This window comes from Parasteatoda tepidariorum, chromosome 3 (genome assembly GCF_043381705.1).
Source record: "Parasteatoda tepidariorum isolate YZ-2023 chromosome 3, CAS_Ptep_4.0, whole genome shotgun sequence".
Taxonomy (NCBI): domain Eukaryota; kingdom Metazoa; phylum Arthropoda; class Arachnida; order Araneae; family Theridiidae; genus Parasteatoda; species Parasteatoda tepidariorum.
In genome coordinates this window covers 9524356-9551876 of record NC_092206.1, presented here as the reverse complement: position 1 = coordinate 9551876, position 27521 = coordinate 9524356, and the positions used below count along the sequence as shown (strand labels likewise).

At 32.0% G+C, this 27521-nt stretch overlaps 1 protein-coding gene and 1 pseudogene across 2 annotated transcripts in view; both read left to right on the top strand.

The window, feature by feature from the left end:
• The window catches only part of LOC110282811 (astacin-like metalloprotease toxin 5), a 24604-nt gene extending 1494 nt beyond the window's left edge, over positions 1-23110 (top strand). The window contains exons 1-6 of one of the 2 annotated variants that reach the window (XM_043055844.2): positions 9514-9672; positions 16376-16440; positions 17004-17091; positions 19944-20052; positions 21024-21199; positions 22843-23110. In XM_043055844.2, coding sequence (XP_042911778.1) covers positions 9606-9672; positions 16376-16440; positions 17004-17091; positions 19944-20052; positions 21024-21199; positions 22843-23084 — 747 coding nt within the window. In that variant the 5' untranslated portion in view covers positions 9514-9605 and the 3' untranslated portion in view covers positions 23085-23110. Of the gene's footprint in view, positions 1-9513; positions 9673-16375; positions 16441-17003; positions 17092-19943; positions 20053-21023; positions 21200-22842 lie in introns of those variants that run through there. The other variant, XM_071178316.1, reaches the window with a different exon arrangement.
• LOC107441482 (astacin-like metalloprotease toxin 1) lies at positions 2329-6843 on the top strand (annotated as a pseudogene).
• Positions 23111-27521: the final 4411 nt, after the last annotated feature.

The window sequence follows — 27521 nt, the reverse complement described above, 5'->3', positions numbered from 1 at the left end:
ATCCTGTACAAATCTTGTTTTTTTGCAGATTTTACACCTCGAAAAAAGAGTTTATACACTTTTCTAATTAAATTAATAAACCAGGAATTTAAAAAACTAATGTATCAAAAAACATTAATTTTCTCAATTGTTGTGTTTTGGACTTAGCCGCATTGGCTTCTGAGCGACTCATATATTAGTTCAAAATGTAGAGAAAACATGGAAAAAATTAGAGAACAACGAAAAGTAATAATAAAAATAAAATAACAAGAAACCGGAAAAAAATCCGAAAAAAGGAAGAAAACAATTTATAAAAATCCGAAAAAAGGAAGAAAACAATTTATAAAAATCCGGAAAATAAAAGATATAATCTTCCTATCCGCTCACACGATTATATCCGCAAAAAGGAGTGCTTTTTTTTAAATTTTCTTCGCGTTTTTTTTCTTTTTGCATCCATCCATCCATCCATCCATCCATCCATCTATATATCTATATATATATCTATCTATATATATATCTATATATACACTAATCAAAAATACGTTTACTTGAGTGTTCCCGCAAAATTTTCCGTTTTCGTGCAGGAAAGAAACATAGTTTGAAAAAGGAATACTTTATTTACGAGGTGTGATACCGCGCACCCTTGGTCCCTACGCAAGCTGATCACTCATTTTTTACATTCAACGATGCTTGACTTTGGTGTTCTACTGGAACCGTGTCTTTACTATGTGCAGGTTTATTTTGATAGGAAAAGAGTACCAAACATAACTTAAGCTGTTGGAGTCACGTGCGGAATTTATTTTACATTGTAGACGTTACTCATTCCATATTAATAATTTTTTTTTTAGGATCGTAATGCTATTGTGAACAAACTGCAATATTGGCCTGGTGGCATTATTCCTTATGAAATTGATCCTGGTATAGATAAAACAGTCCGTAAGTGTCTATTCTTTTACTTTATTCTAAAAAAATGTGCAGAAAATTAGCATAAGAAATAACACGATTCAATTTATATATAAGTTCTTTCCAAGCTCTTTGAAAAGAAGCAGGGCATCAAAATTACAATTTAAAATTTTGTTTTTTCCGTGTACAAGATTATTATTTTTGCATTCACTTTGAATGGCAAAACATGAATTTGGAATACAAGTTAAATGATCCTAAAAAACTGAAACGGAAAGATTTACATAATAATAGGAGATTCGTTTGCTTCAAACTATATGAAGATGGTGGTAAGAGTCGAAACGCTTCGAGCGCTCGAAAATTAATGATCCATTTTCAAGACTCGCCAGACATGATTGAGTGAAACAAAAAAGATTTAAAACAGAAAACGTAAAGTTGCCGATGAAAAATAAAGTTGAAAACCGCAGTGGCAGAGAGTGAAACAGAAAATTAGTTGTAGTGCGCTGCACTAGAGCTGCATAATTACCGATGTTCTGATCAGAACACATGAAAATGAGAGGTGAAGAAACAAAGCCAGGCAAATCAGGCCAAAATGCTTATCGAAGCACTATGGAAATATGATCTCATGTTGTTAATAAGATAATAATTATTTAATAATTCTGGTTTTAATGGATGTTTCTCTTCTCGGTTCAAAATATGAAAACGTGCATTCTTACAAAATATCCTGCTCTAAGAATAGATTTTTCGATCGCTCGATCTTCTTAAAATTAGTTATACGACATGGAGATTTTGGCACTCATTCCAAATTCTTTCAACTTTCGAAATGCAAACTATCTTTTGACAACCGAATTTTCGAACAATCCAGTTCATAATTTACATGTGACGTCATTATTCTTTATTTCATTGCTCTTCTTACCAATATTTTAAGTAATTTTGCCTGAAAAACTAAATACAACAGAGAAAGTTCAAATTTTTTAAGAACAATAAAATTCAAATCACGATTTTTAGAAACTATGGGAATTCATATTCTTACTAAATCTTTTTTAACTGCTACACTTGAAATGCACCAATCAGATTCTTAATTTCTATGTATATTTTATGTAAATTTTTATTTTGTCAGACTAAAAAAGTATTTTTTATCAAAATTTAATTTTTACTATAAGGTGTTTTCAAAGCTTTTTAATGGAACAAGAAATCGTGTGCTTATCCCGAAAAGAGAAGGATTTCCATCTTCTCTTAAGATTAAAACCGATTCAACTTTTTCAATTGTTTCCGAACGACAGCGTCGAAACGATTCTCTAAGATAGATTAGAAGAAACATCAGTGTTCTGAGTACCATCCAAATATATACCGGGCAGTGGCCCTGAACCGTAAAAAAAAAACATCAGTGTAAGGTGTACCGGGAAGTGGCCTTTAACTAGACCTGGTATACAGGGTGATTCTAAAAAGATGGGCAAAATTTTAGGAAGTGATAGTACACACCCAAGCAAACAATTTTTATCAAAGAATGCCTGGTCGAAAACAAAATGCAAAGGTGTTGGCGTATTTGGAAAGTTGTTTGATGCAAACGTGAAAGCTCCATTCCTGTTGCAAGTTACTGCGTTGCGGTACTTGTCGCCAAGCTTTCGGCCGCTGCAGGGAAAGTTCGTGATATGCCCTATCTTTTCTTCGCCGTTGTACTGCGTGCATAGCCGCTGCCGACCACTGTTTTGAACACTTATTGTAATCACATGCCATTAAATTTGCTTTTATAACTTAACTTCATCGTTCTTTGTGTGTTTTTGCCTCATATAAGAACATAAACTTTGACGCCCTCTAGCGGTTTTGCGTTTTGTTTTCGACCATGCATTCTTTGATAAAAATTGTTTGCTTGGGTGTGTACTATCACTTCCTAAAATTTTGCCCATCTTTTTGAATCACCCATTTACCAAAAGCGACTATGTGACTGTCAACATTCACCGGTAGAAGTCACAACAACCAACTTCGGTCAGTCATAGTAACATACATAAGTCATGAATGAAGACATTTGATATGAGTGATTTTTTCATAAGGCCCTGTTGATAGTGGATGTTCTGTTAGTTTTTATAACGTTTTAAATTTGTTCCTTATTTAAATGGATTTATCTGGAAAGAAACACCTCTCTTGTTATAAAAGTTACTGCAGTGCATGAGGTCCTATCATGGCAAAAATAAGTACCAAAATATTACAAAATATTCATAATTTTTATATTTATTAATAAAAAAATAATAAAATGCAGACTGGGGAGAGAATTTTGGCCGAAAATAATAGCAAATCGAGTGGCGATTGGCAGCATCACCATTTGTTATAATTTGGCCGTCCTGTTCCCAGTACCATGTTATTGAAAACATATTTTTAAGAAAGATGACGAAACTCGTTTCTTGATATTCCAGAAAATCTGTTCTGTGCTTCCCAGTGCATTTCAGTTTAGATATTTCTCATTATTTCTAAGGTAATCATCTTGTTCGCATACAAGTTTTATTTATTATGATCACTTTCTTTTTCACCCATTGGCATAATGGGTCTTGGTCTGGATTTGATGGCGTTCACACATTTTTCAACTGTGTTCAAGAGTAGTGCGCATGCGTTGCCATGGCGACCGCAGCTGTTCTTCTTTTTATCTTCACTAGCAGGCGTTTTTAATGTATTTACATAATAATAATTTGAAGTATTTTTATATTCCTTTTATTATTAACGTATAATGACTTGCTTGACTGTGATTTCAATATAAATACGAATGCTGAAGAAGGAAAAGTATTATGTGACGTCTTGAAACACGTACATAGGCAGGATATGAATAACCAATCCGACGACAAACATCCATTGAGACAGTTTTTGCAACCCATGATTTGAAGTGTTGCGGCGTTTATCGGAGTCAATCCAGAAAGAAAAAGCATTTGACCAATGGGTAACCAGTGATCGAAATAAGGCAATCACAACTTTTTTGTTGATTTTTTTTTAATTGTTTTTAGGTGCTATTCTCATGTAGGCAAGACCGGAGGGCAACAACCATTATCTCTTGGACCAGGATGTGGCTATATGGGAACAGTGTTGCACTAGCTGGCCCATGCTATCGGCTTCTATCATGAACAAAACAGATCAGATCGAGACGAATACATAACTATTTTTTGGGAAAACATCAAAGAAGGTTTCGTTACGCCTTTTATTGCTTACTAAAATAGTGTTTATCTACGAGGGTTGTTTATTAAGTAAGGGGCCGCTTGAAAATAAAAGCCAAACGAAAGAAAATTTTCAGAATCAAATTTATTTTCAGAATCTATACATACGCTTCTTCTTTTTCCCTAACATAGCTGTAAAGGCTGGGATAGCCTGGTTGGTAGAGCACTAGGTCCAAGAGGTCGTGGATTCGATATCCACCGGCCGAAAACTCTCCGTGCAGTAAATGGTGACTAATGCACGCTAAATCTGTATAGTCACAAAGTTCTCCATGTTCCCATAACAAATCATACCTCTGGGGGTACTGATCCAGGAGTTTCCTTGTCTTCTGGATTGGTTCAAAAATGCAAGGTTATGGAGTTGAACATTAGTAGTTGTAAACCAAAAATTAGGTCGGCTGTTCAGCGAATGTTACAAAAAAAAACAAAACAAATATAGTTGTGAATTCTGTTTAAACACTTATCACACCTTACAACTAGATTTAGAATACCCTCTTCATACAAATTTGCAGCCTGCTCCGTTAATCAAGAGGTCACGGCCGTTTTCGCGTATTTCGTCATTGTTGTAATGATTGCCGCCAAAATGATGCTTGAAATATCGGAAAAGAGGAAAATCACTCAGCGCAAGGTCTGGACTGTAGGGACGGTAGGTCCAAAACTTCCCAACCAAAAGAGTCATTGTCATAGAGTAGCAAAATTCCCTGTCAGCATTGCAGGGAATTTTGCTACTTTAACAGTCGTAACTTCACAAATCTGCCAGGGTATTTATGCAGCAGACAGGTTTTCTGTCGGCTAAAAACGCATTACTGACTGTATTTCTTGCGTGGAAGCAGATTTGTTTAAGTTGAACGTTTTAAAGACACAAAACTGACCGTACAGTTTACTTACACAGCTGTTACTGAGCACAGTTGTTTCCAATGAATGCAGGAACACGACTCAAGCACTCGTTACGACGCACGTGTCACGTATTAGCGTACACAACAACACGGACTTTATTTAAAAAACAACCCTCGTACATTTAGACTTTTTTTATTAATGTTGCTTCCATTCTTCACTGTTAGTTGCAGAAATATGTCAAAAAAAAAAGCATAAAATAAAAAGCTTAAAAGACTCTCGTAACTAAACAATATAAACTATTCCTGCCGGAAAAAAAAATTTCGTTTTCGTGTTTTGCTGTTAACTCTGTCTACTAACGAAATAAGACCTTCAGATTTTAGGATTACGATTATTAAATGAAAATGACAACAACCGATGCCATTGGTGACTGTAAAACATTATATTTTCTGTCGAACTGAAAATTTTTGCGCAACTTTATTTTATTTAGCGCTACGTTGTTGCTGTTTATGATGAAACATTGTTTTATAATTTTATCTAGTCATCTGCACCGACTGTAACGAACTTTGTAATTTACTGGAAGATAAATATCTATAAAAGAAACCTAACTTATAAGGCTTATTAGGCTATTAAGCACACCGCACACGTCTTCTTTTCTTTAAGAATTGTTTTTTGTTTAATATTATGGTTGACAAATTGCACTAGTTCCATAAGAAACTAAATATATTTTCGCTATTTTAAAATTATAAATAATATTTATGTTTTAACTATACAATTTAGTTGAAAGGGAAGTTTAGTTAAATAATCGATGGAAATTTAATTATATTTTTTTAAGAATATTATTATTAATAATAATAAGCTGCATTCTTTATTGCTGAATTCATCAAAAACTATAATCTATCTTTTTCTGCTAACAGAACCGCGTAAACAGAACAGAGTAAAGCATCATGAATGGTATGCTTTAAAAAGATGATCGAAGTCCATTGTAAATGCTAGTTTTGATTTTGTGGTCGAAGTTAAAATGATATTCCACTACGTTAGCGCTCCAAGATCTCTTATTTTCACTTACGTAAGTTTGATATTTTTTCATGGGCGCATGCGCATTTCACCGGAACTTACGCATGCGCACTAGGTTGTTGTTGTTAATTTACGTCGCACTAGAGCTGCACAGTGGACTATTGGCGACGATCTGGGAGACATCCCGGAGGATGATCCGAAGACATGCCATCACAATTTTGATCCTCTGCGGAGGGGATGGCACCCCTGCTTCGGTAGTCCGACGACCTGCGCGCGAAGTCGAGCACTTTACGGTAGCACAGTTTAACGAGGACCAATACCGCACACCCTCAGTCCCTACGCAGACTGATCCAAGTGGTCACCCACCCGCACACTGACCGTAGCCAGTGATGCTTGACTTCGGTGATCTGCTGGGAATCGTGTCTGAACGATCAGTCCACTGCGGGACGCATGCGCACTAGGAGTGCTCATGTCCAATTACATGAGATCTTACGTACGGGAGAGTACGGAAGCTAACGTAAATTTGTGAAATCTCCTTAGTGATAGGCAAATTCAGGAACGATGAATAGTTAGTTTTCACATTTAATAGATTTAAAATACATTACTGTTTCTTTACAGGTTTGACTGATCAGTTTTTCTTGTTGAAACCTCACCAGAATCAGCTTCTCTCCACCTTTGATTACGATTCCATCATGCTGTATGGCTCTTATACATTCTCCAAAGACAGGAGAAATCTTAAAACAATGTTAAGGAAAGACGGTGGCCTTATAAGGGAAGTGATCAACAAGAACATGTATAGTAAATCGGATATTGCCCGAGTCAACAAATTGTATGATTGTCCAAACCGCTCTAAAGTCTAAACAAAATAAAGTCACATATGCTAAAATCATGTTTTCGTATAATAGTTTTGCTTGTATTTTTCTTTTATGGGAGTGTCTCTGAATATAGAACATCGTCTTAAGTTATTTTGTTTTATTTAGCAACCAGCATTGTACATTTAACCCAATCTTGGGTTTTACAATCAAGGTTCCTTCCCGCTACTTTGAACTTAACCCAGAAGACAAGGGAGCTCATCTGTCTAGCACTGGAACAAACTAGTACTAAATGGAGGATTTTTTAATGGAATTTACTATCATATGAGTTACAAAGAGAGAAAAAAACCCACAAAAACTCCCGTGGTTAGCCTGATGACAAGGGGACTCTAATCCGTGATCCGTCTACCATTGAGGATATTTTACGACAGCACTGATTTTTGTGTGAGCTTGGAGCCAAATTTATCGCCAACCAAAATTTCGACCACTTTAAAGCATAAACATACACAAAATGTTTCCTCAAACCCAAAACAAGAACCGAGGTAGCAAAGAGATAAAGTCTTGCCAGTTCAATAACCTGATTGTTTCAAATTATTAAGTCCATCCAGTGGTCGGAGTGCGTTACATGTAGCGGAACTACTGTAGTCGCTATTATTTCCGTAGTTTGTAGTTCAGTGAGCTATTTTTTAAGAAAAGTAGTTCACTGAGTAGAGTGATACAAAAATAGCAACATTTAATTATCAAGATGGTAACAAAGTCAACTGGTTTAACAACCTAATATTTTCTCCATATTTCAATAACTTTCATTTAATAATTTTTATTTTAATAACTTATTAATTTAATAACTTAATATTTAAATTTTTTTTTATTTACTTTAATAGCGATGCTTTCTGAATTCTTATGTTTTCTTTAAAAAAAAAGCATAGGAAACTGAAACAAAAATAGTTGTAATATTCAATAGTGGATTGCAGTTTTAAAATGAAAATTAATAACCGGTTTTAGTTCAATATATTAAACAACATGTAATATTAATGCATTAGCTAAATGTACTAATCTCCTTCTTTGAAATCACAATTATAATAAAATATAAGACTTCTCAAAAATAATATTAGATTATTTATGCACAACAGAGATCCTGCAGACAATAAAAAATACTAGTTGAATGGTTAAGTTATTTTAACTATTAATTAATTTAAAAATTGGTCCGAAACAGTGGAATCGGTTGGTAACAGTTGTTTTTCAAATTTAATTGATTGAAAATATTTTATTAGAGTACGAAAAAAGGCAAATTTTCGAATTGATTAGAATTAAATTTCCGATCTTTTGCATGTCACTTATTACAATTATTTTAAAATATTTGCGTTTAAGCCCTTACCGCGTTGCGGTCAGGCCGACAGGCAAACACCAATCGTTTTGCTTTAACCAACATATTATGTACTTGTAAATAAAACATTAAAAAAAACTTTAAAAAAAAAAACTTATATATTTTTATATATAACTTATATATTTAACTTATATATTTTATAAAAACTTATATATTATAGTCAGGCTGCTCCTTAGACTATTTGTGAATTTACAATAAAATTAGTATTCAATACAACACAATATGAAAGCATATTTTGCGTTATAAAGTAATCGCTCAATCACTTATATATTATAAAACCCGCTTTCTGTTGATAATTTTCACACAAATGAAATCTAAGTGAAGCAACATATGATGACTCAATTATGAAGTTAATTAATTTTTAATTGAAAACTTTAACTGTTTTACATTCAAAATATTAACTGTATATATATTAGATTCATTGTAATAAATAAAATAACAGCGTGAATTAAAATTTTAAACATCACGCTTTATCGAGTGAGGCAAGAAGAAGAGAATAATTCGATTTTGTGACACCCAAAACAAGAAAGTCCTTTCTAAAGACGGAGAGAGGGCCATCGTTACAGGCACGAAATTGAGTTAGTTCCGTTAATAATAATAATAATAATAAATGCTGTTGGTAGTAAGAAAACTCTTATAAATTCATGGAGAACTGTCATAGGTTTCCCAATATTCCCAGAGATAAAAAGAGTTGATTTTTATTTCCGTTTTTGTACTGAATTTGAGCTCTTATCCATAAAAATTAGTTAAAGTTCGATAATTTTCGTTTTATATGAATATTAACTTGAGATGTACATTGAAAATGTTTTTAACAAAAATTCGAAAAACATATTAGAAGACTTTACAGAACACCCGAAAATTTTGTGAAAAAAATTAGGTTATATTTTGCAGTATTGAAATTTAAAAAAAATATCTTTCGAGACAGGATAGTTATATAAAAATTAATAAATAAAACACCAAAAATATCAAAATTATTCAATTTTGCTCTAAAATCACAAAATGCGTGATTAGTGTTAAAAACTCTTCAAAGAATTAATAGAAAAATTTTGATTTCCACCAAATCCTCTGCGAAAAGCGTTACATTTGGCAGTTATATAAATTTATTTATTTTTGCAAATTTACTTTAATTTTATTTAAGAATTTTTTTTATTTATTTGTATTGATGTTCTTAATTACATTTAAGGAGAAACAAAATTTTTTAAGTGCTTAGGGCCTCTGAGGTTCTTAATCCGGTAGATATCTTGCGTAAAATTTTAAACAAAATTTCGACACAGTTTTACAAATATAGCACAAATATAGCACTTTTTTCCCACCTTCATTGATGCAAATATTCTTTAAAAGATAAGAAGGGGGAAAAATGAGTTCTTTTTCTCTTGAGAATTCTAACACCTGCTGTAAATTTCTCGAAGAATGATTTAGATAAATGCAAATCACGTTTCCCATCCCAGTGAAAATTCCGATTTTGTTTAGGAGTTAGCTGTGAAAATGGAGTCCCTGATTTTGTTCGGAGTATTTTTCGTATTTTCGTGTCCTTTCTATGTGGCTGTCAAAGGTAATATATGTTTAAAATTAAAGAAATAATCAATTTATTATGTTTTTTATATAAAAAAATATATTAAATTTAAAATACTTAGACTAAAAATGGAAATTAGTGTGGATTCCTAGCAGTGCGTCTAAGCAAAAATTTATGAAATGCAATTTAATATTTTTTTAAACCTATCAACAATTGGAGTTGTCAAGTTTTAAATTGTACTTCTCTTTCATTTGAAGACAGGACAATAATTTCTCAGGGAAGAGTTGATTTATGGTGCTGGATATTAATTGGGAAAAAATGGTTTACCTCTATTTTCCTTTTTACAGAGAAGACTGTTGGATTTTGTGCATTTCGAGGAATACTAAGTTATCCCAAATAACAACTGAAGTAATTGATTCAAGTTACAAGCTTATTGCTTGAATTTCTGGCATAAAGTGTTCAAAAATAACAGTTCTCCATCGTAATTTATTATAGGTCTCCCAATCCTTTGTAAGTTTTAAATCTTGCAGCTAAGTATGAAATACCGCAAGAACTATCACTAAAGTTACAAAATAATCCTTTAAGTATTTTTTGAGAAATTTAAAAAAAATTTCAAAAACTGAAAGCTTTTCCATTATTATTATTATTATTATTATTATATATATATATATATATATATATATATAANTTTTTTTTAATCCACATGCATTTTCTGCACAATTTTTAATCAAATTTAAAACATCTTTCTGTAAGCCTGGAGCACAAGATAATTTTGCGCGCCATTGCTTTAACGTACTAGCACTTGGTAGAGGTAGGCCAATTTTAAATTTCCAAAAATCATATGCTTTTGAAGAAAGAGGACGTATAATAATACATCGTGAAATGTCCTCTGTTGTCCACCTGACATTTGAAGTACCCTTCATTAAAGATTGTATTTGAACTCGTGTAAAAACTTTTTTTTTTTACACTTTTTTCTAAATTATGCATTTTCTTAAAAGCTTGTTCCAATTTCAACAATACCCTTTTTTTCTCATAATTTTTTTTCCGATTTTTTTTTTAAATAAAATTTAATCCTTTTTTTTTCTTCTTTTTTTTAATACTGTTGTTTGTTATTTTTTTACTGATTACTTCCCCCCTTTTTTTTCATTTGTCTTTAATTTTTCTTTGTTTTATCTTCATTTTGAACTTTGATAAATAAAATACGTTAAAGATATAATCTGGTCATCAGCTCACACGATTATATCTGAAAAGTATATAGTGCTTTCTTACATCTCATTAATATAGCCGAAGCAGGATTTATCAGCACAATGGTGCGAGGAGCACCAAAGCAAATTGAAACGAAAATAGAACTTATTAAGCAAAAAATATAAATAAAGCAAAAAATATAAATAAAGCAAAAAAATGTAAAATAAAACGAACAAAAAAATGCAAAATAAATCAATAAAAAATAGAAAATAAAAATTCAAGTAAATAGAGAATAAAATTCAAAATGTAATATATAAAGCAAGTAGTGAATTGAAATGTACTTATACTAACAGGCATTTTTCAGAAATGATTTTAAATGTTTTTGTTACAAGTTTGACAGATTACAAAATAAGACAAAATTTGACAGGTAATAAGAAGCTTGCAGTGCATCCTAGTGTGTTAACCATTCATACAATTCTGGCGAACAACATGTAAGTAATACATTTCATAATACATAATTTACAATACACAATTTGCGTGAAGTAACACATACTCGCAAGTTTTGCAGATATACAAAGTGACAAAAAATCCCTCCCTCCTCAAAAGTCTGATCGTTAAGACACGGTACCCAGCAGATCACCGTAGTCAAGCATCACTGGCTGCGGTCAGTGTGCAGGTGGGTGATCACTTGCATCAGTCTGCGTAGGGACCGGGTGTGCGGTATGGGTCCTTGTTAAACTGTTCTACCGTAAACTGCTCGACTTCGCGTGCAGGTCGTCGGGCTACCGAAGAGGGGGTGCCATCACCTCTGCAGAGGATCAAAATTGGGATCATCCTCAGGGATGTTTCCCAGACCGTCGCCAATAGCCCATTGTGCAGCTCTAGTGCGACGTAAATGAACAACAACAAAATATAAAAATAGAAAGTTAAATAAAGGAAAGGTTCAACTTATGGCGCGTTCTTATTGAAGCACAGGAGCGCATTTGATTTTTAGTAGCCTTGGATTGGCCCGAACTGGTTATGTAAATGGTAATAATATTATACAGGATAATTCAAAGTTTATAATTGATAAAGTTGAGTCGTGGTGGCTCAGGGGATAGAGCGTTCACCTTCCAACGAAGTGAACCGGGATTGAATCCCAGCGATGCCTGGTCTATATGAATTCCGCACCAGGATCGAACGTACCAAAGTGCTAACATAAAATATCCTCAGTGGTAGACGAATCATGGGTTTCGTTGACGTCAGACAAACTGTGGGAAGTTTTCGTGGTTTTCCTCTCCATGTAACACAAATGCTGCTTAGTTCCATTAAAAAAGTCCTCCAAGCAGGCATATTTCTCCCAATACTTGATCCAGGAGTTCCCGTGTCTTCTGGATTGGGTTAAAAATTGCAAAGCTACGGAGATGAGAATTAGTAGTTGTAAACCCAAAATTGGATCAGCTGTTTAACGACGGTTATAGAGTAAAATAAAAATAATATAGTTGAATTTTAATTTTAAAATTTTAATATTAATAAGGTGAAATTTAGAGAAATTATTAATATTTAACAAAAAAAAATTATTTTAAAAAATTCTCTTTTAAATAATTTTAGCCACGGATTTGCTCGAATTGGATTTGTGCATGGTAAAAATATAAATTTAGTTTGCAGAGAAATTTTTAATTATAGCATACAGTTAACTTAACGATCTTCTATAGAACTTAATTACATTATTTGGATATCCATTGTTTTTTTATTAAATTTTGGATGAGATCGTCAATTTGATTTTTCGATAAATAAACATTACTACAAATTATTTTAATTCTATTTATTTGTTTAAAAATGGCATTTAAGTAAACGTTTTTAGAAGCATTAGAATTCCATGTAATAAGTTTATTTATGTAAAAAAAATTTAAATCTTTTATCGTATAAATCCAGAATGCAGATTTTTTCTTCTTTTTTTAATAATTAAATCGAAAAAAATTAAATTAATATTAACGCCATGATTGCGAAGTATTATTTAACAAAATTGTATAATTTTGAAAATTAAAGATAATTAAATCACCAATAAAACCAGAAACAAATTCAAAATTCAGAGTATAATCTATTTTCGTAATTTGTGTATAAATAATCTAGCTAAGAGTGGTGAATAAATAGATACTTGTGGTTATTACATCAATTTGAACCGAAATTTGTTTTCCATTGTCAAGATAAGCGAAGCTTGACCCCGACCCGCCTCCGAAGGAGGCATCCGGGAAGACTGAAAACCATCGTTGGAGAACCCTCGAATCGTACGGTGGACCCGGCGGTGCATGGACACCGAGTCACGCCCGACGAAAGCAACACGGACAGAGGAGGCCGAAGGGACAAGCCCGAGACGGGTGCGGCGGTGCCATGTTCGGCTGCAAACGACTCACTAGGAGTGTGGCACCGAGAGACGACCGCCACGCCACGACCCATCGAGGCATCCTCTGACTGGAAGGTTCCAAAAACCTCAACAATTTTATTATAAAACACATTACAACAAATGGACCACCAACTCGGTGATCAAACAAAGAACATTAAATTAAATTGAAATCAATTACAAGCATTAGCACCCCAGGAAGGGGTGGAGGACGCCATAAAACGGCTCACAAAAATTGGGTCAATATTTGATATGTTGTCTCAGGGCTGCAATTGCTCTTTGGAACGATGGGCAAGTTCTTTGGTTTGCTGAGGGATTTACGTTGAGCTTTAAACCGAGTCTTCGGTTTGCTGCCTCGCAGTTTACGCATTTGCTCTTATTTTTGCAGTTATTTCTCTTGTGCCCTTCTCCGCCGCAATTCCATTGTCAAGATAATTATTACAAAGAAAAAAAATTAATTAGAATTTTCCAGTAATCAAAATCGCAAATAAGCATATTTTTATAATCATAATAATAACTCGTAATAACATCTTTTAGTTTAGTAAGGGGAATCAAATGCATCTTGGAAATCAAAAGTCGCAATAGAATTTTAACTTGTTTACTGATTTCTAAAATCGGTTGATTATTAGTGATAATCCAATAAAAAACCTTCTTGAATAATATAGTTAATAGTTTCATTTAAGTAGTTGGAGAAAATGGTGCTAGGTTTAGTTAAGTAAGAATTAGATCCACAAGNTGTCTTCTGGATTGGGTTAAAAATTGCAAAGCTACGGAGATGAGAATTAGTAGTTGTAAACCCAAAATTGGATCAGCTGTTCAACGACGGTTATAGAATAAAATAAAATTAATATGGTTGAATTTTAATTTTAAAATTTTAATATTAATAAGCTGAAATTTAGAGAAATTATTAATATTTAGCAAAAAAAATTGTTTAAAGAAATTCTTTCTTAAATATTTCTAGTAACGGATTTGTCCGAATTGGATTTGTACATGGTGAAAAAATAATTTGATTTACAAAGAAATTTTAAATTGTAACATACAATTAACTCAACGATTTTTTTTAGAATTTAATTACATCAGTTGGATATCCATTTTTTTTAATTAAAATTTGGATGAGTTCGTCAATTTGTTTTTTCGACATTACTACAAATTCTTTAAGTTCTATTTATTTATTTGTATTTAAGTAAACGTTTTTAGAAACATTAGAATTCCATGTAATAAGCTTATTTAAATAAAAAAATTAAAATCATTTCTTTTATCGTATAAATCCAGAATGCAGATATTTTCTTCTTTTTTGATACTTAAATCGAAAAAATTAAAATTAATATTAACACCATGATTACGAAGCAACATTAATTCCTCGGGGTAAATATTATTTAACAAAATTGTATAATCTTGAAGATTAAAGATAATTAAATCATCAATAAATCTAAAAGCAAAATTAAAATTAAGAGTATAATCTTTTTCATAATTTGTGAATAAATAATCTAGCTGAGAGTGGTGAATAAATAGATACTTATGGTTATTACATCAATTTGAACCTAAATTTGTTTTCCATTGTCAAGATAATTATTACAAGGAAAAAAAATTAATTAGAATTTTCCAGTAATCAAAATCGCAAATAAGCATATTTTTATAATCATAATAATAACTCGTAATAACATCTTTTAGTTTAGTAAGGGGAATCAAATGCATCTTGGAAATCAAAAGTCGCAATAGAATTTTGACTTGTTTACTGATTTCTAAAATCGGTTGATTATTAGTGATAATCCAATAAAAAACCTTCTTGAATAATATAGTTAATAGTTTCATTTAAGTAGTTGGAGAAAATGGTGCTAGGTTTAGTTAAGTAAGAATTAGATTCACAAGTGATTGTTCTAAATTGAATAGAAATTTTGGACTGATTTTTAGGCATGAAAATTGTATATTATAAGTTTTAATTTTCAACCTCTTATATGAAGCTAAAAATTTTTTAATGATAATATTATTATTTAAATTACAAAGATTAAAATTTCGATGATTTTTTAGCTCCTCATTTAAAAATTTCAACGTAGAACATATTTTCTATTTTTGCTTGATTGTTTTATTTTGCATTTTTTTTGTTATATCTTACATTTTTTTGCTTAATAAGTTCTATTTTCGTTTCAATTTTTTGGTGCTCCTATCGCACTATTGTATTGATATATTTGGCTACATTGATGCAATATTGGAAAGCACAATTTTTTGTTGATATATTCGTGTAAGCTGATGACGAGATTATATCTTTCCCCTATTTTATTTTTTGTTTAAATTGTAAATTTATTTTTAAATTTGTAAACATTTAAAAAAAAAAAAAATTCTCACACACATCTTTTAAAAAATCTTCTCTATATTTTTAACTTATTTTTCGATGCACTTGCAACTTCTGCTCAGCAAATAAAACTTATTATTCTTTTTCTAAATTTTCTTCTTTCTTTTCACTTTTGACAACTTCATGTCATTTGATAAGCTCTAACAGTTTTAATCTCAATTGAGAAATCCACAATTTAAAAAAAAAATGAAATATAAAGGTTTTGATTTATATCTGGTATTTATTTGCTGTATTTTTTTAAATTAGTTTTTCGATATTTTCTTAACAGCGTGAGCTTATGAAATGCAGATCTCGTGAGAGATAAACTTTTCGCCAACAATGAATAAGTAATTGTTATTGAAAACAAAAAATAGTAAGAAAAAATTAGGAAAAAAGCTCTTAAAATTGCAATAACTTTATTTCTAAAAATATATATGAAAAATATATATATGTATATATATAAAATATATATAAATAATAAATAAAAGAAATTGTACGAGATATTTAATTGAATATTGGCCTTTTTAGCGCTTTAAACTTCAACTCTGTAGCTGCATTCTAGAGGGCATGTCTAATTTTTTTTTGGATTATTTACGTTTTACGTCTAGATTGACATTCAGATTGAGTTTTAGAACGTGAAGATCCGATTAGATCAAAAGTTATTCAGGGTGATCTTTTTATTTTGCACACTGTGAATTTTCCTACATACCATCATGAATTCTAGTTTCCAAACTTGATAGTATTTGCGCAACAAAACAATGTGTAATATTAAGTTTAACATCCAAAAAAGCTTTAATAAACAGATGGAAGTTACTTTACATGATGGTTTTTTTAAAATTTTATTTCAGGAGACCTTCCTTTAGAAAACCCTGACTTGTTTGGTGGAGACATGATGGGCATTGAATTGGACGAAGTAAGATTTCTTCTGAATGAATTTAAATGAAACGTTCTAGAAGCTCTTTTCATTTAAACTGATATAAAGTAAATTTAATAAATTGTTTGACTTAGTACTGACAACTTCAAGGAACTTTAACTGATAAATCCGACAAAATGGTGTAGAAAGTTCTAAAAAAAATTCACAGATAATCAAATTTTGCATTTTTTTTAATAAAAAAAGTAAAAATTGGTACTATTTTCTCCTCTTTCTGTATATTCTAATCAAAAATATTTTTATTTGCGTGTTACCGCAAAATTTTTCGTTTTCGTGCCGGGAAGAAACATAATTTGAAAAAAGGAGTACTTTATTTCTCGAGGGGTGATACCGCGCACCCTTGGTCCCTTCCCAGGCTGATCACTCATTTATTGCATTCAGTGATACTTGCCTTCAGTGCTCTACTAGAAACCATGTCTTTACGATCTGTGGTTTTTTTTTGAAAGAAAAAGACTATCCAGCATAACTTAAACAATTGGAGTCATGTACGGAACCTATTTTCCATTGTAGACGTTACTTATTCCATATTTGTAATTCTTTTTTAGGATCGTAATGCTATTGTGAACAAACTGCAATTTTGGCCCGGTGGCATTATTCCTTATGAACTGGATCCTGGTTTAGATAAAACAGTCAGTAAGTGTCCATCCCTTTACTTTACTCTAAAGGAAATGTGGCGAAAATTAACATAAAGAAAATAACATGAATCAATTCTTCTTAAAAATGTTATTTTTCTTCATGGATATATTTTATTAGACGCATTATAAGATTCTATGTAAAATATTTATTATCAGGTGAGCTTTATTGTTTTTACTGAACCGATTTGAACTTGTTTACGTTCGTGTATCAATTGGTGAAATCAGACGATATATAATGTAAATTCGACGAATGAATAAATTAGGTGATATATTATAAAAATATAGAATACCTGATATATTCAATATAGAATATACCAGGTATTATATTAGTCTATTATAATAACTAGACCAAATTATTAAACTCACCTCAGTTTTTTAATAATTACACGTTTTTCACGAGTTTATATACAATAATTTTATATTTAAAAATACATGTAACTGGTTTTCATTCAGGAGATTTTTTTAGATACTGCCTATTGGTATTTATTTTTAACGTATTGCATTACAATGTTTACCAATTATAATACATATATATTGCTGAATTTTCATTTCGATTTTTTGGCGTTCCTCACACTATTGTATTAATATATTTTGCTTTGGCTATATTTATACAATATTAGAAAACACTCTTTTTTGTGTGGATATAATCGCATGAGCTGATGATGAGATTATATCTTTTTCTTATTTTGTTTTCTGGCTTGTTAATTTTAAAATTTTTTTTAATATGTTCTAAAAAATTAAAAAAAAAACTTTTAACTATTTTTTAAAAATTTAAAAATATTTTATTATAATAATTATTTTCTTTTTAAAAAAATTCTTTATTATATATTTTTAGCTTATTTTATGAGTTCTATGTTCTTGCTGCTCATGAGTAGTAAACTTCTTTGTTACTCTCGTTTTTATTTTTTTTTTAAATCCTTTTTGTGTTATATATGTATATGTATGATACATAGTTCTCCCTTAGAGAAAAAAGACGATAGGGCGCTTCTCCACAGAAAAGGGCTCTCATTTAACGCCGTAAAGATTTATCACATTGTGTTTAAAAATTGCATTTTTAAACACTGTAAAAAAATTGTATGCCTTAAAACTCAAAATGCTTTCGACTATTATTAAATAACAATAGTATTAAATAAAATAATAAATATTTACTGAAAGTTATATTTTGCATGAAATTATCTTTTGCTTCAAAAGTTCAAAAATATGGTGAAATACTCACGAATTAAAATTAACATGAAGAGTTCGAAACTTAGGACAGCTCTTTTGACCAAAATATTGGGACTCGATTTCCCTCATTGCAGGGTTGGCAAGATTTTGCCGCAGGTGGAAAAAACCATGGTAAATACCGGTAAAAACCGTCCTGGCAAAAACAGGTTTTTGCCAAGCGAATTGGCAAAAAGTGGCAAAAACCTATATTTTCCAAGGTGAGAGGACAAATAAACATTTGTGATACATAATTATTCCCAAAATTGAAATATATACTATAAATATAAATAATTACAAAAAAATACCAAAATTATTATTCCATAATGTAATAATATATCATTTTAGTAGTTTAAAACATTATTGATTGGAAAATTTGTGATTATTCTCTTTTTTCCAGTGAAATGAACTTATTTTAAATTAATATAACTATAATTTAAAGCATAAAATATCTANAGAATATACCAGGTATTATATTAGTCTATTATAATAACTAGACCAAATTATTAAACTCACTGCAGTTTTTTAATAATTACCCGTTTTTCACGAGTTTATATACAATAATTTTGAACTTGTTTACGTTCGTGTATCAATTGGTGAAATCAGACGATATATAATGTAAATTCGACGAATGAATAAATTAGGTGATATATTATAAAAATATAGAATACCTGATATATTCAATATAGAATATACCAGGTATTATACTAATCTATTATAATAACTAGACCAAATTATTAAACTCACTGCAGTTTTTTAATAATTACCCGTTTTTCACGAGTTTATATACAATAATTTTATATTTAAACATACATGTAACGGGTTTTCATTCAGAAGATTTTTTTATATACTTCCTATTAGTATTTATTTTTAACGTATTGCATTACAATGTTTACCAATTATAATACTATATATAAATATGCTCTAAGAATAGATTTTTTTTGTAATGAAATAATGACCTCCATTTCACAAGAAGTTCTATGACATCGAATTTTGGCACTCACGCCAAATTTTTTCAACTTTTGAAATGCAAACTATCTTTTGACTGCCGACTTTCCGAACAATCTAGTTCATAATTTTCATGTGACATCATTCGTTACTTCTTTACTCTTTTTACCAATATTTTAAGTAATTTTGTCTGCAAAACCAAATACAACAGAGAAAGTTGAAAACAACAAAATTCAAATCACGATTTTTAGAAACTATGGGAATATTCTTACTAAATCTGGTTTAACTGCTACACTTAAAAATTCACCAATAAGATACTTAATTTCTTTGTTTATTTTATGCAAATTTTTATTTTGCTGGAAAAGTTACAATAACAGTTACAATCGGAGCAGACTTAAAAAGTATTTTCTATTGAAATTTAATTTTTGCTATTTTTGTTTCCGAAGCTTCTTAATGGAACAAGAAATCGTGTGTTTATCACAAAAAAAAGAAGGATTCCCATCTTTTTTAAAGATTAAAACTGATTAAACTTTTTCGATTGTTTCCGAACGACATTGTCGAAACGATTCTCTAGCTATCTCTTATGAGCTGCAATGATGGTCTAAAGCTGTAATTAGACCCAGGAGGTTAAGTGAGATTTTGGACAGAACTAATTTGTATTGAGATTCTGAGTGTTCTGAAAATGAAAATATTTCTTTTCAGCTCCGGCTATTATGACAAATGCTATGTGGCTCTATAAGAGAGATACCTGTATTCGATTTGTTCCCAGGAAAGATGAGAAAGACTACATCAGAATTTTCCCGGGACAAGGGTATGTATTTTAAATGCATTCAGTTGATTTTTAGAATGATTCGCAAACTTTAATCTCCTACTTACTCCTATTTTGATACCAATTAGAAAACAAGTGCCTTTGGAAGGAAAAATAGAAATAACTTGTTCAAGAAGAGTAATGAGTACATACTTGACATATTCAGGACCGACCATGATCACATGTACGAAATTATATATGATTCTCTCCTCACGGCTCATGGTACCATACATGATATCGGCTCAGATCACATAGATATGATCTCAACACGTTACTCTCGTATTAGTACGCATGCGTACTTTTTATTACGTACAAGAGTGGGCGTGGGAAGTGCTTCTTTTGCCATCTGCTGTTTTGTGCTTTACAGTGCATTTCAGTACAGAAAATTTTCATTCAATCTAAATGTTCTCTGATGTCAGCATCTTGCTCGCATAAAATATTTATTTATTATTCTCAGTTTCTTTTTCACCCATTGGCAAAATGGGTTTTGGTTTAGATTTGATGGCGTCCACATACTTTTCAACTGTGTTAAAGAGTAAAAGTAAGCTGTGCGCATGCGTCGCAATTGCATGCGTTGCTATAGCGACCGCTGCTGTTTTTCTTTTTCTTTTCACTAACAGGCATTTTTAATGTATTTACATAATAATAATTTATTCGTATTTTTATATTTTTTTATAAAATATATATTTTTTTTATTAACGTATAATTACTGGCTTGACGGGGATTTCAATATAAATATGAATGCTAAAGAAGGAAACGTATTTCGTGACGTCTTGAAACGCGTACATAGGCAGGATTTGAAAACAAATCCGACGACAAACATCAATGGAGGCAGTTTTTGCAATCCATGATTTGAAGTGTTGCGGCGTTTATCGGAGTCAATCCAGAAACAAAAAGCATTTGACCAATGGGTAAGCAGTGATCGAAATAAAGCGATCAAAACTTTTTTGTTGATTTTTTTTAATTGTTTTTAGGTGCTATTCTCATGTAGGCAAGACCGGAGGGCAACAACCATTATCTCTTGGACAAGGGTGTGGCTATATGGGAACAGTGTTGCACGAGCTGGCCCATGCTATCGGTTTCTATCATGAACAAAACAGATCAGATCGAGACGAATACATAACTATTTTCTGGGAAAACATCAAAGAAGGTTTAGTTATGCCTTTTTTAATTACTAAAATAGTGCTTATGTACGTGGGTTGTTTATTAAGTAAGGGCAGTTTGAAAATAAAAACCAAACGAAAGAAAATTTTCAAGAAGCAAATTTATTTTCAGATTCTACGTACGCTTCTCTTTTTTTTTCCTTCAACATAGTTGCCAGAGGCTGGGATAGCCTGGTTGGTAGGGTAGTGGGCCCATGTCCAAGAGCTTGTGAGTTCGATCCCCGCCGGTTGAAGACTCTCTGTGTTGTAAATGATGACTGTTGCACGTTAAATCTGTCTAGTCGCAAAGTCCTCCATGCTCACATAACAAATCAATACCCCTGAAGGTACTGATCCAGGAGTTTGATTGGTTCAAAATTGGCTCAAAGGCTGCAGAGTTGAGCATTAGTAGTCGTAAACCCAAAATAGGGTCGGCTGTTCAACGATGGTTATAAAATAAAATAAAATAAAATAAAGCATAGTTTTGAAGTTTGTTTAAACACTTATTGCACCTTACAAGTAGATTTAGATTGCCCTCTTCCTACAAACTTGCCGCTTGCTCCGTTAACCAAGAGGTCACAGCCGTTCTCACGTATTTCATAATAGTTGCAGTGATGGCCCAAAAAATGATGGTTGAAATATCGGAAAAGATGAAAAATCACTCAGACAAGATCTGGACTGTAGGGGGTTGGTCCAAAACTTCCCAACCAAAAGAGTTCAATATAGCTGGGATCTGAGTTGCAGATCCCAGCTTAGCGAAATTCCCAGTCAGCATGGCATGAAATTTCGCTACTTCTCAAATTGCTACTTCACAAATCTGCCAGTGAATGTATGCAGCAGACAGATTTTCTGCAGACTAAAAACGCATCACTGACAGCATCTCTTTCTTGGCGGGAGATTTGTTAAATTAGAACATTTTAAAGATACAGAACTAACCGTACAATTTACCTACACAGCTGTATCTGAGCACAGTTGTTCCCAAGGAAGGCTGGAACACGACTCAAGTACTCGTTACGACTCAACCGTCGTTGAACAGCTGACCCAATTTTAGGTTTACGACTACAAATGTTCAACTACGTAGCCTTGTAATTTTGAACCCAATCCAGAAGACAAGGGAACTCCTGGATCAAGTATTGGAAGAAATTTGCCTTTGCGGAGGACTTTTTGATGGAACTATCCCGCATTTGCGTTACATGGAGAGGAAGACAACGGGAACCTCCCGAGGTTAGTCTGATGGCAAGGGGACTCTAACCCACTGATGATATTTTACGTCAGCACTGTGTCGGTGCGAGCCAGGTAAGGAATTGGTGGGATTCGAACGCGCTCCACCTCATTAGAAGGCGAACGCTCTATCTCCTGAGCCACCACGGCGCTATCTAGTCATCTGCACCGTCTGTTTAGGAACTTTGGAACTCTCATTGGAACTCCTACTCTCATTCTGGAGCTCCTACTCTCATTTTTATTTACTTTTTATTCTTATATTTTTTTTGTTGCTTTCGAAATCAAGTTAAACATGAGCTAATAAAATGTAGAATTCGACAGGAACAAATTCTTTAATAATTAGTGAATAAAGGAATGCTTAAATAAACATTAGTGGATAAATATCCGTTAACTGAAGCAAGATTCAAAATACATTATTGTTTCTTTACAGGTTTGGCGGATCAGTTTTTCTTGTTGAAACCTCACCAGAATCAGCTTCTCTCTCCGTTTGATTACGATTCCATCATGCTGTATGGCTCTTATACATTCTCCAAAGACTGGAGGAATCTTAAAACAATGTTGAGGAAAGACGGTGGCCTTATAAAGGACGTGATCAGAAAGTACATGTATAGTAAATCGGATATTGCCCGAGTCAACAAATTGTATGATTGCCCAAACCGTCCTAAAGTCTAAACAAAATAAAGTCACATATGTTTTCATATAGTTGTTTGACTTTTATTTTTCTTTAATGTGAGTTATATGTTATAGAACACCGTCCTAGGTTATTTCGTTTTATTTAACAACCAGCATTGTACATTCAACCCATTTTTGGGTTTTAGACAATCAATGTTGAATTTTGAACTTAACCCAGAAGACAAGGGAGCTAATGGATCAAGCACTGGAACAAAGCATCACTAAATGGAGGATTTTTAATGGAATTTACAAGCATTTGCGCGTTACATAGAGAGAGAAAAAAACCCACAAAAACCTTCCGCGGTTAGCCTGACGGTAAGGGGATTGTAAACCTTGATCCGTCTACCATTGAGGATATTTTGTGTCAGCACTGATCTTTGTGTGAGCCTAGGGCACAATTTAACGCCAACCGAAGTTTCGACCACTTTAAAACAAAAACAGACACAAAATGTTTCGTCAAACCCAAAACAAGAACAGTGGACACCATTAATTTCCGTAATACACTTCCACACCAACGATTATCAAAATCCAACGTTTATCGAAAAATGATGTGGAAAAAAATAAAACTGTTTCCTCTTTTTTTAGTTCAATGGTAAAGTATAGTTTTTAAATTTTCATGTTGCTTTATTACAAGTCATTTTATTACAAATTTCAAGTATAAATAGAAACAACTTTTATAAAAATCCATATATTGTTGTATTTATATATTGAACACTTATTTGTAAGAAGAAAAAAAATATTTAAGTGGTAAAAAAACCAGAAAATAAATTAAGAGAAAACGAATCTTGACAACATTTTATTTTATGTAAAAAAAAACAAAAAAAAAAAAAAAAGAACTCATTAAGATTCCGAGTGATGTAAATAATAGTATATTATGTAAGATTTATCATTTTGATAATTTTAAGGGCAACAAATTATAATAAGGAAAGAAATAGTTAGAATTATTTTACCTTTATTAATTCTTCTGGGATTTCTATTACATAAACCCCTAACGAACAGGAAAAGAGGTAGACCCAGGCTGAGATGGCTGGATTTAGTTGAGACTGATTTCCTTACTCTAAAGGAGAAAAACTGGCGAACAAGTGTCAAAAGTAGAGAGAAGTGGATTCGAATTCAAAGGAAGGCACTGGCCCACCCTGGGCTGTCTAGTCAGATATGATGATGATGAATTCTTCTGGGATGTACCTTTCAGTTTTGTCCATTATTTTGTAGCGTTCGGGTTCAAAGTTGACTTATTGATATTTTTTTGATTTTATTCTACCCGTAAGAGGTATATTCTACTAATAATAAATAAAATTGTCATTAAGAACTTTTATTACGGATAAAACTATTGAGTAATATCGAAGTTTTGTAGTGTACGATTTTATAGAAATTAATTAATCGATATATTATTGCCAGATATGATGGATTTGGATTGCATGATTCAAAATTAATAATAATAGTAAAAAAAACTCTACGATCAATGTTATTTGTTTCCATTAATGTAATAATTGGGTTCTTGCACTTCAAGAAGAAGATCTCCCATACCCTCACATACGACTTGTGACGTCAGCTAATCTTTATCAGCAAAATGACGTATTAAAATTGAGCTAAGTTTCTCTACATAAGTTAGAATGTTAATTAACGATTAGTTGATTAAATACATTGCCGTATCGAACATCGAATTAATTGAAATATAACTATTTCTCATCTATTTCTTTTACTTAACTTAGTTTATTATTTGCTTATGTATTTTACTGTAACCGTCATATATTTTTGTTTTGTGTACTTGGCAATTAGTTTGTTTATGTTCCACGTGACTTCTTGCCTGTCTTTGTGTTAAGTCTCTGTGTAAATACATATTGAAAGAATTGAAATATTTTAGAAAGAATCTTTGCGTAAGAATATAGAATGCGTCACTGAGGAGAATTGATATTTGACGGTCTTGGCTTACTCGAAATAGAATGGAAAGAACAGTTGCTAACTCTAAAAAATGCCACGTTTCAGCAGCCAATCAGGGTCGAGATACCCACACTACGTTACTTGTAGGCATCCCATAGGTTTTCATTACGCATGGTGAAACATTAGACATGAACAACAATTAAAAACAAATTTTTCGTTGAATGTGACTGCTAATTCAGTTCAGTCAATGTTTATAATTTTGTTTAGATAACTGAAATTTTATTTACATTTAAAGTTTATTTAAAATGGGATACCTACAAGTGACGTAATGCGGGTACCTTGCTCCTGATTGGTTGTTGAAACGTGGTGTTTGTTTGCGCTTGCCACTGTTTTTTTCATTCTTTCTCGAGTAAGCTAAGCCCTTGAAGTATCAATTCTCTTAGGTGACACATTTTATATTCTTTCACAAAGATTTAAATTTTTTCGCTGCATATTTCTTATTTAACACAAAGATAGGCACGAAGCCATGTAGAACATAAACAAAATTATAATGCATTGAAGTTGCCAGGTACGCAAAACAAAAATATATCGCGGTTACATTAAAATACATAAACAAATAATAAACCTCTGTTAAGTGAAGGAAATAAACTGCAAATAATTATATTTTAACAAATTCGATGTGCTATATGGGTCTGTATTTAATTAACTTAACGTTGATTTAATACAGACGTTAATTTAATACTACATTTTATTAACTTAACGTTAATTAACATTTTAAGATACGTAGAGAAATTTAGTTCAACTTTAATTCTCCATGTTGCTGATAAAGATTTGTTGGTACTGACGTCATAAGTCACGTGGGTGGCACTTCTTCTTGAAGTGCCAATTGTACCAATAGTACCCAATTGTTGAAACACTACGTGTCGTAAACACTACATTAAATTCACCTTGATTCTGTTAGAAAAGTTTTGCTATAAATAAAAGTGGTAGTTATTCAAAATAAAATAATTGGTTTTTCGATCTCTTGCTCAACGGAAATTTTATTCAGAACTATTTTGAACACGGGTGTAAATTAAGTTCTTCAGCCTAGTTCGTCTTCTAAAAGTAGTGACTACATCTCTAAAGTAGATTGTAGTCGCTACTTTTCTAAAAAAAAGTAGTTGTAGCTGAAATTAACTGCATTTGTAATAAAGTAGTTGTAGTTAGCTACAAAAATAATGAAGTTTTTTCCGACTACTGAGTCCATTTAACGCAGTTCCTCTAACTCTGCAACCAATTGAATGAGTGTTGTAATTAAACGGCAAATGTTTCCTGCAATTGTCTGCAAAATGTTTACCGATTGTAACTATACGACATTTGTATGAATCGTGAGGAAATTGGAAAATTCTCTTTAGTTTAACTATCAGTGTTCAATAAGCTCATTTACTTTAGTTGTATTGATCAGATTTTCCACGGACTAAGCACCAATCGTATTGGTTCAAAGAGAGGGTATCAAATATGTTAATAAATTAGTGAAGATGATATGTTAGGTTAATAAGGAACTGATGAAGATATACTAAATACATTAAACAGCACTGCAATAAAAATGTCAGTTAAAAAAACTTCAAGTATTTATTAACATTATATAATCTTATGCATCGATAAAATTTGTAACGCAGAAATCATAAAAAAAGCAAAACCGATTGGAGAGGAAATACGTAAAGGAAAATGAATTGGTCATGTTCTACGGAAACCGGAAAGATTTGAAGTAAAAAAATTTTTTGATTGGAGCCCTCTGGGCAATAGGAAAAAGAGGAAGGCCTAAAAATACATAGTGCAGGACGATTCTAAGTGAATTGAAAACAATAGGAAAGACATGGAGAGCTGTGAGGGAAGCCTTATGCTTGAAATCAGGGTGAAGAGGAATATGTATGTATATGTTAGATTACGAAATCAGACACAAAACGAAATTTTTTTGAATAAACATAGTATTTTTTTGGATTTTTGACGAGAAAAATTATAACTGGAAAACAGGGTCCCAACTCTTCAGTCACAGGTTTATTTCGTCATACAGCCGGCCAGGTCATATAGCCGACCTCGCATTACGTCATATAGCTGGCCAGGTGGCCGGGCAGTTAGCGTGCATGACTGCGAATCCAATGGCTGCGGGTTCGAATCTCGCTCAGAGCATGGGTATTTCTATGTATTGTTCTCCTTTTTTTATGAATGTGGCTCATCTGTGGCAGTGTGGCGTAGGTAATGCTGCGCGCCTCCGTGACTTTGGCCACAAGAGGTGCTCACCAGGCTACGCAAAATGAGCAACACTACCGGCACCTTACTTGGCGAAGAACGAAAAATTCAGTGCCTGTCGTTAAAAAAAAAGTATTTCGTCATACTTTGAAAAGTTATTAAGCAAAGTAGAAAATATTTTTGCCCAAAATTATAAAATTCCTTTATTTAAGACCTTGATCAAACATTTTTTGAATTGTAAGGTGCACACATTTTTGTACTATATTAAACGAAGACGCTATTCAAAAAGTTGAAATTGTTCGCTTAGTTTTTGAAGAATATAATTTA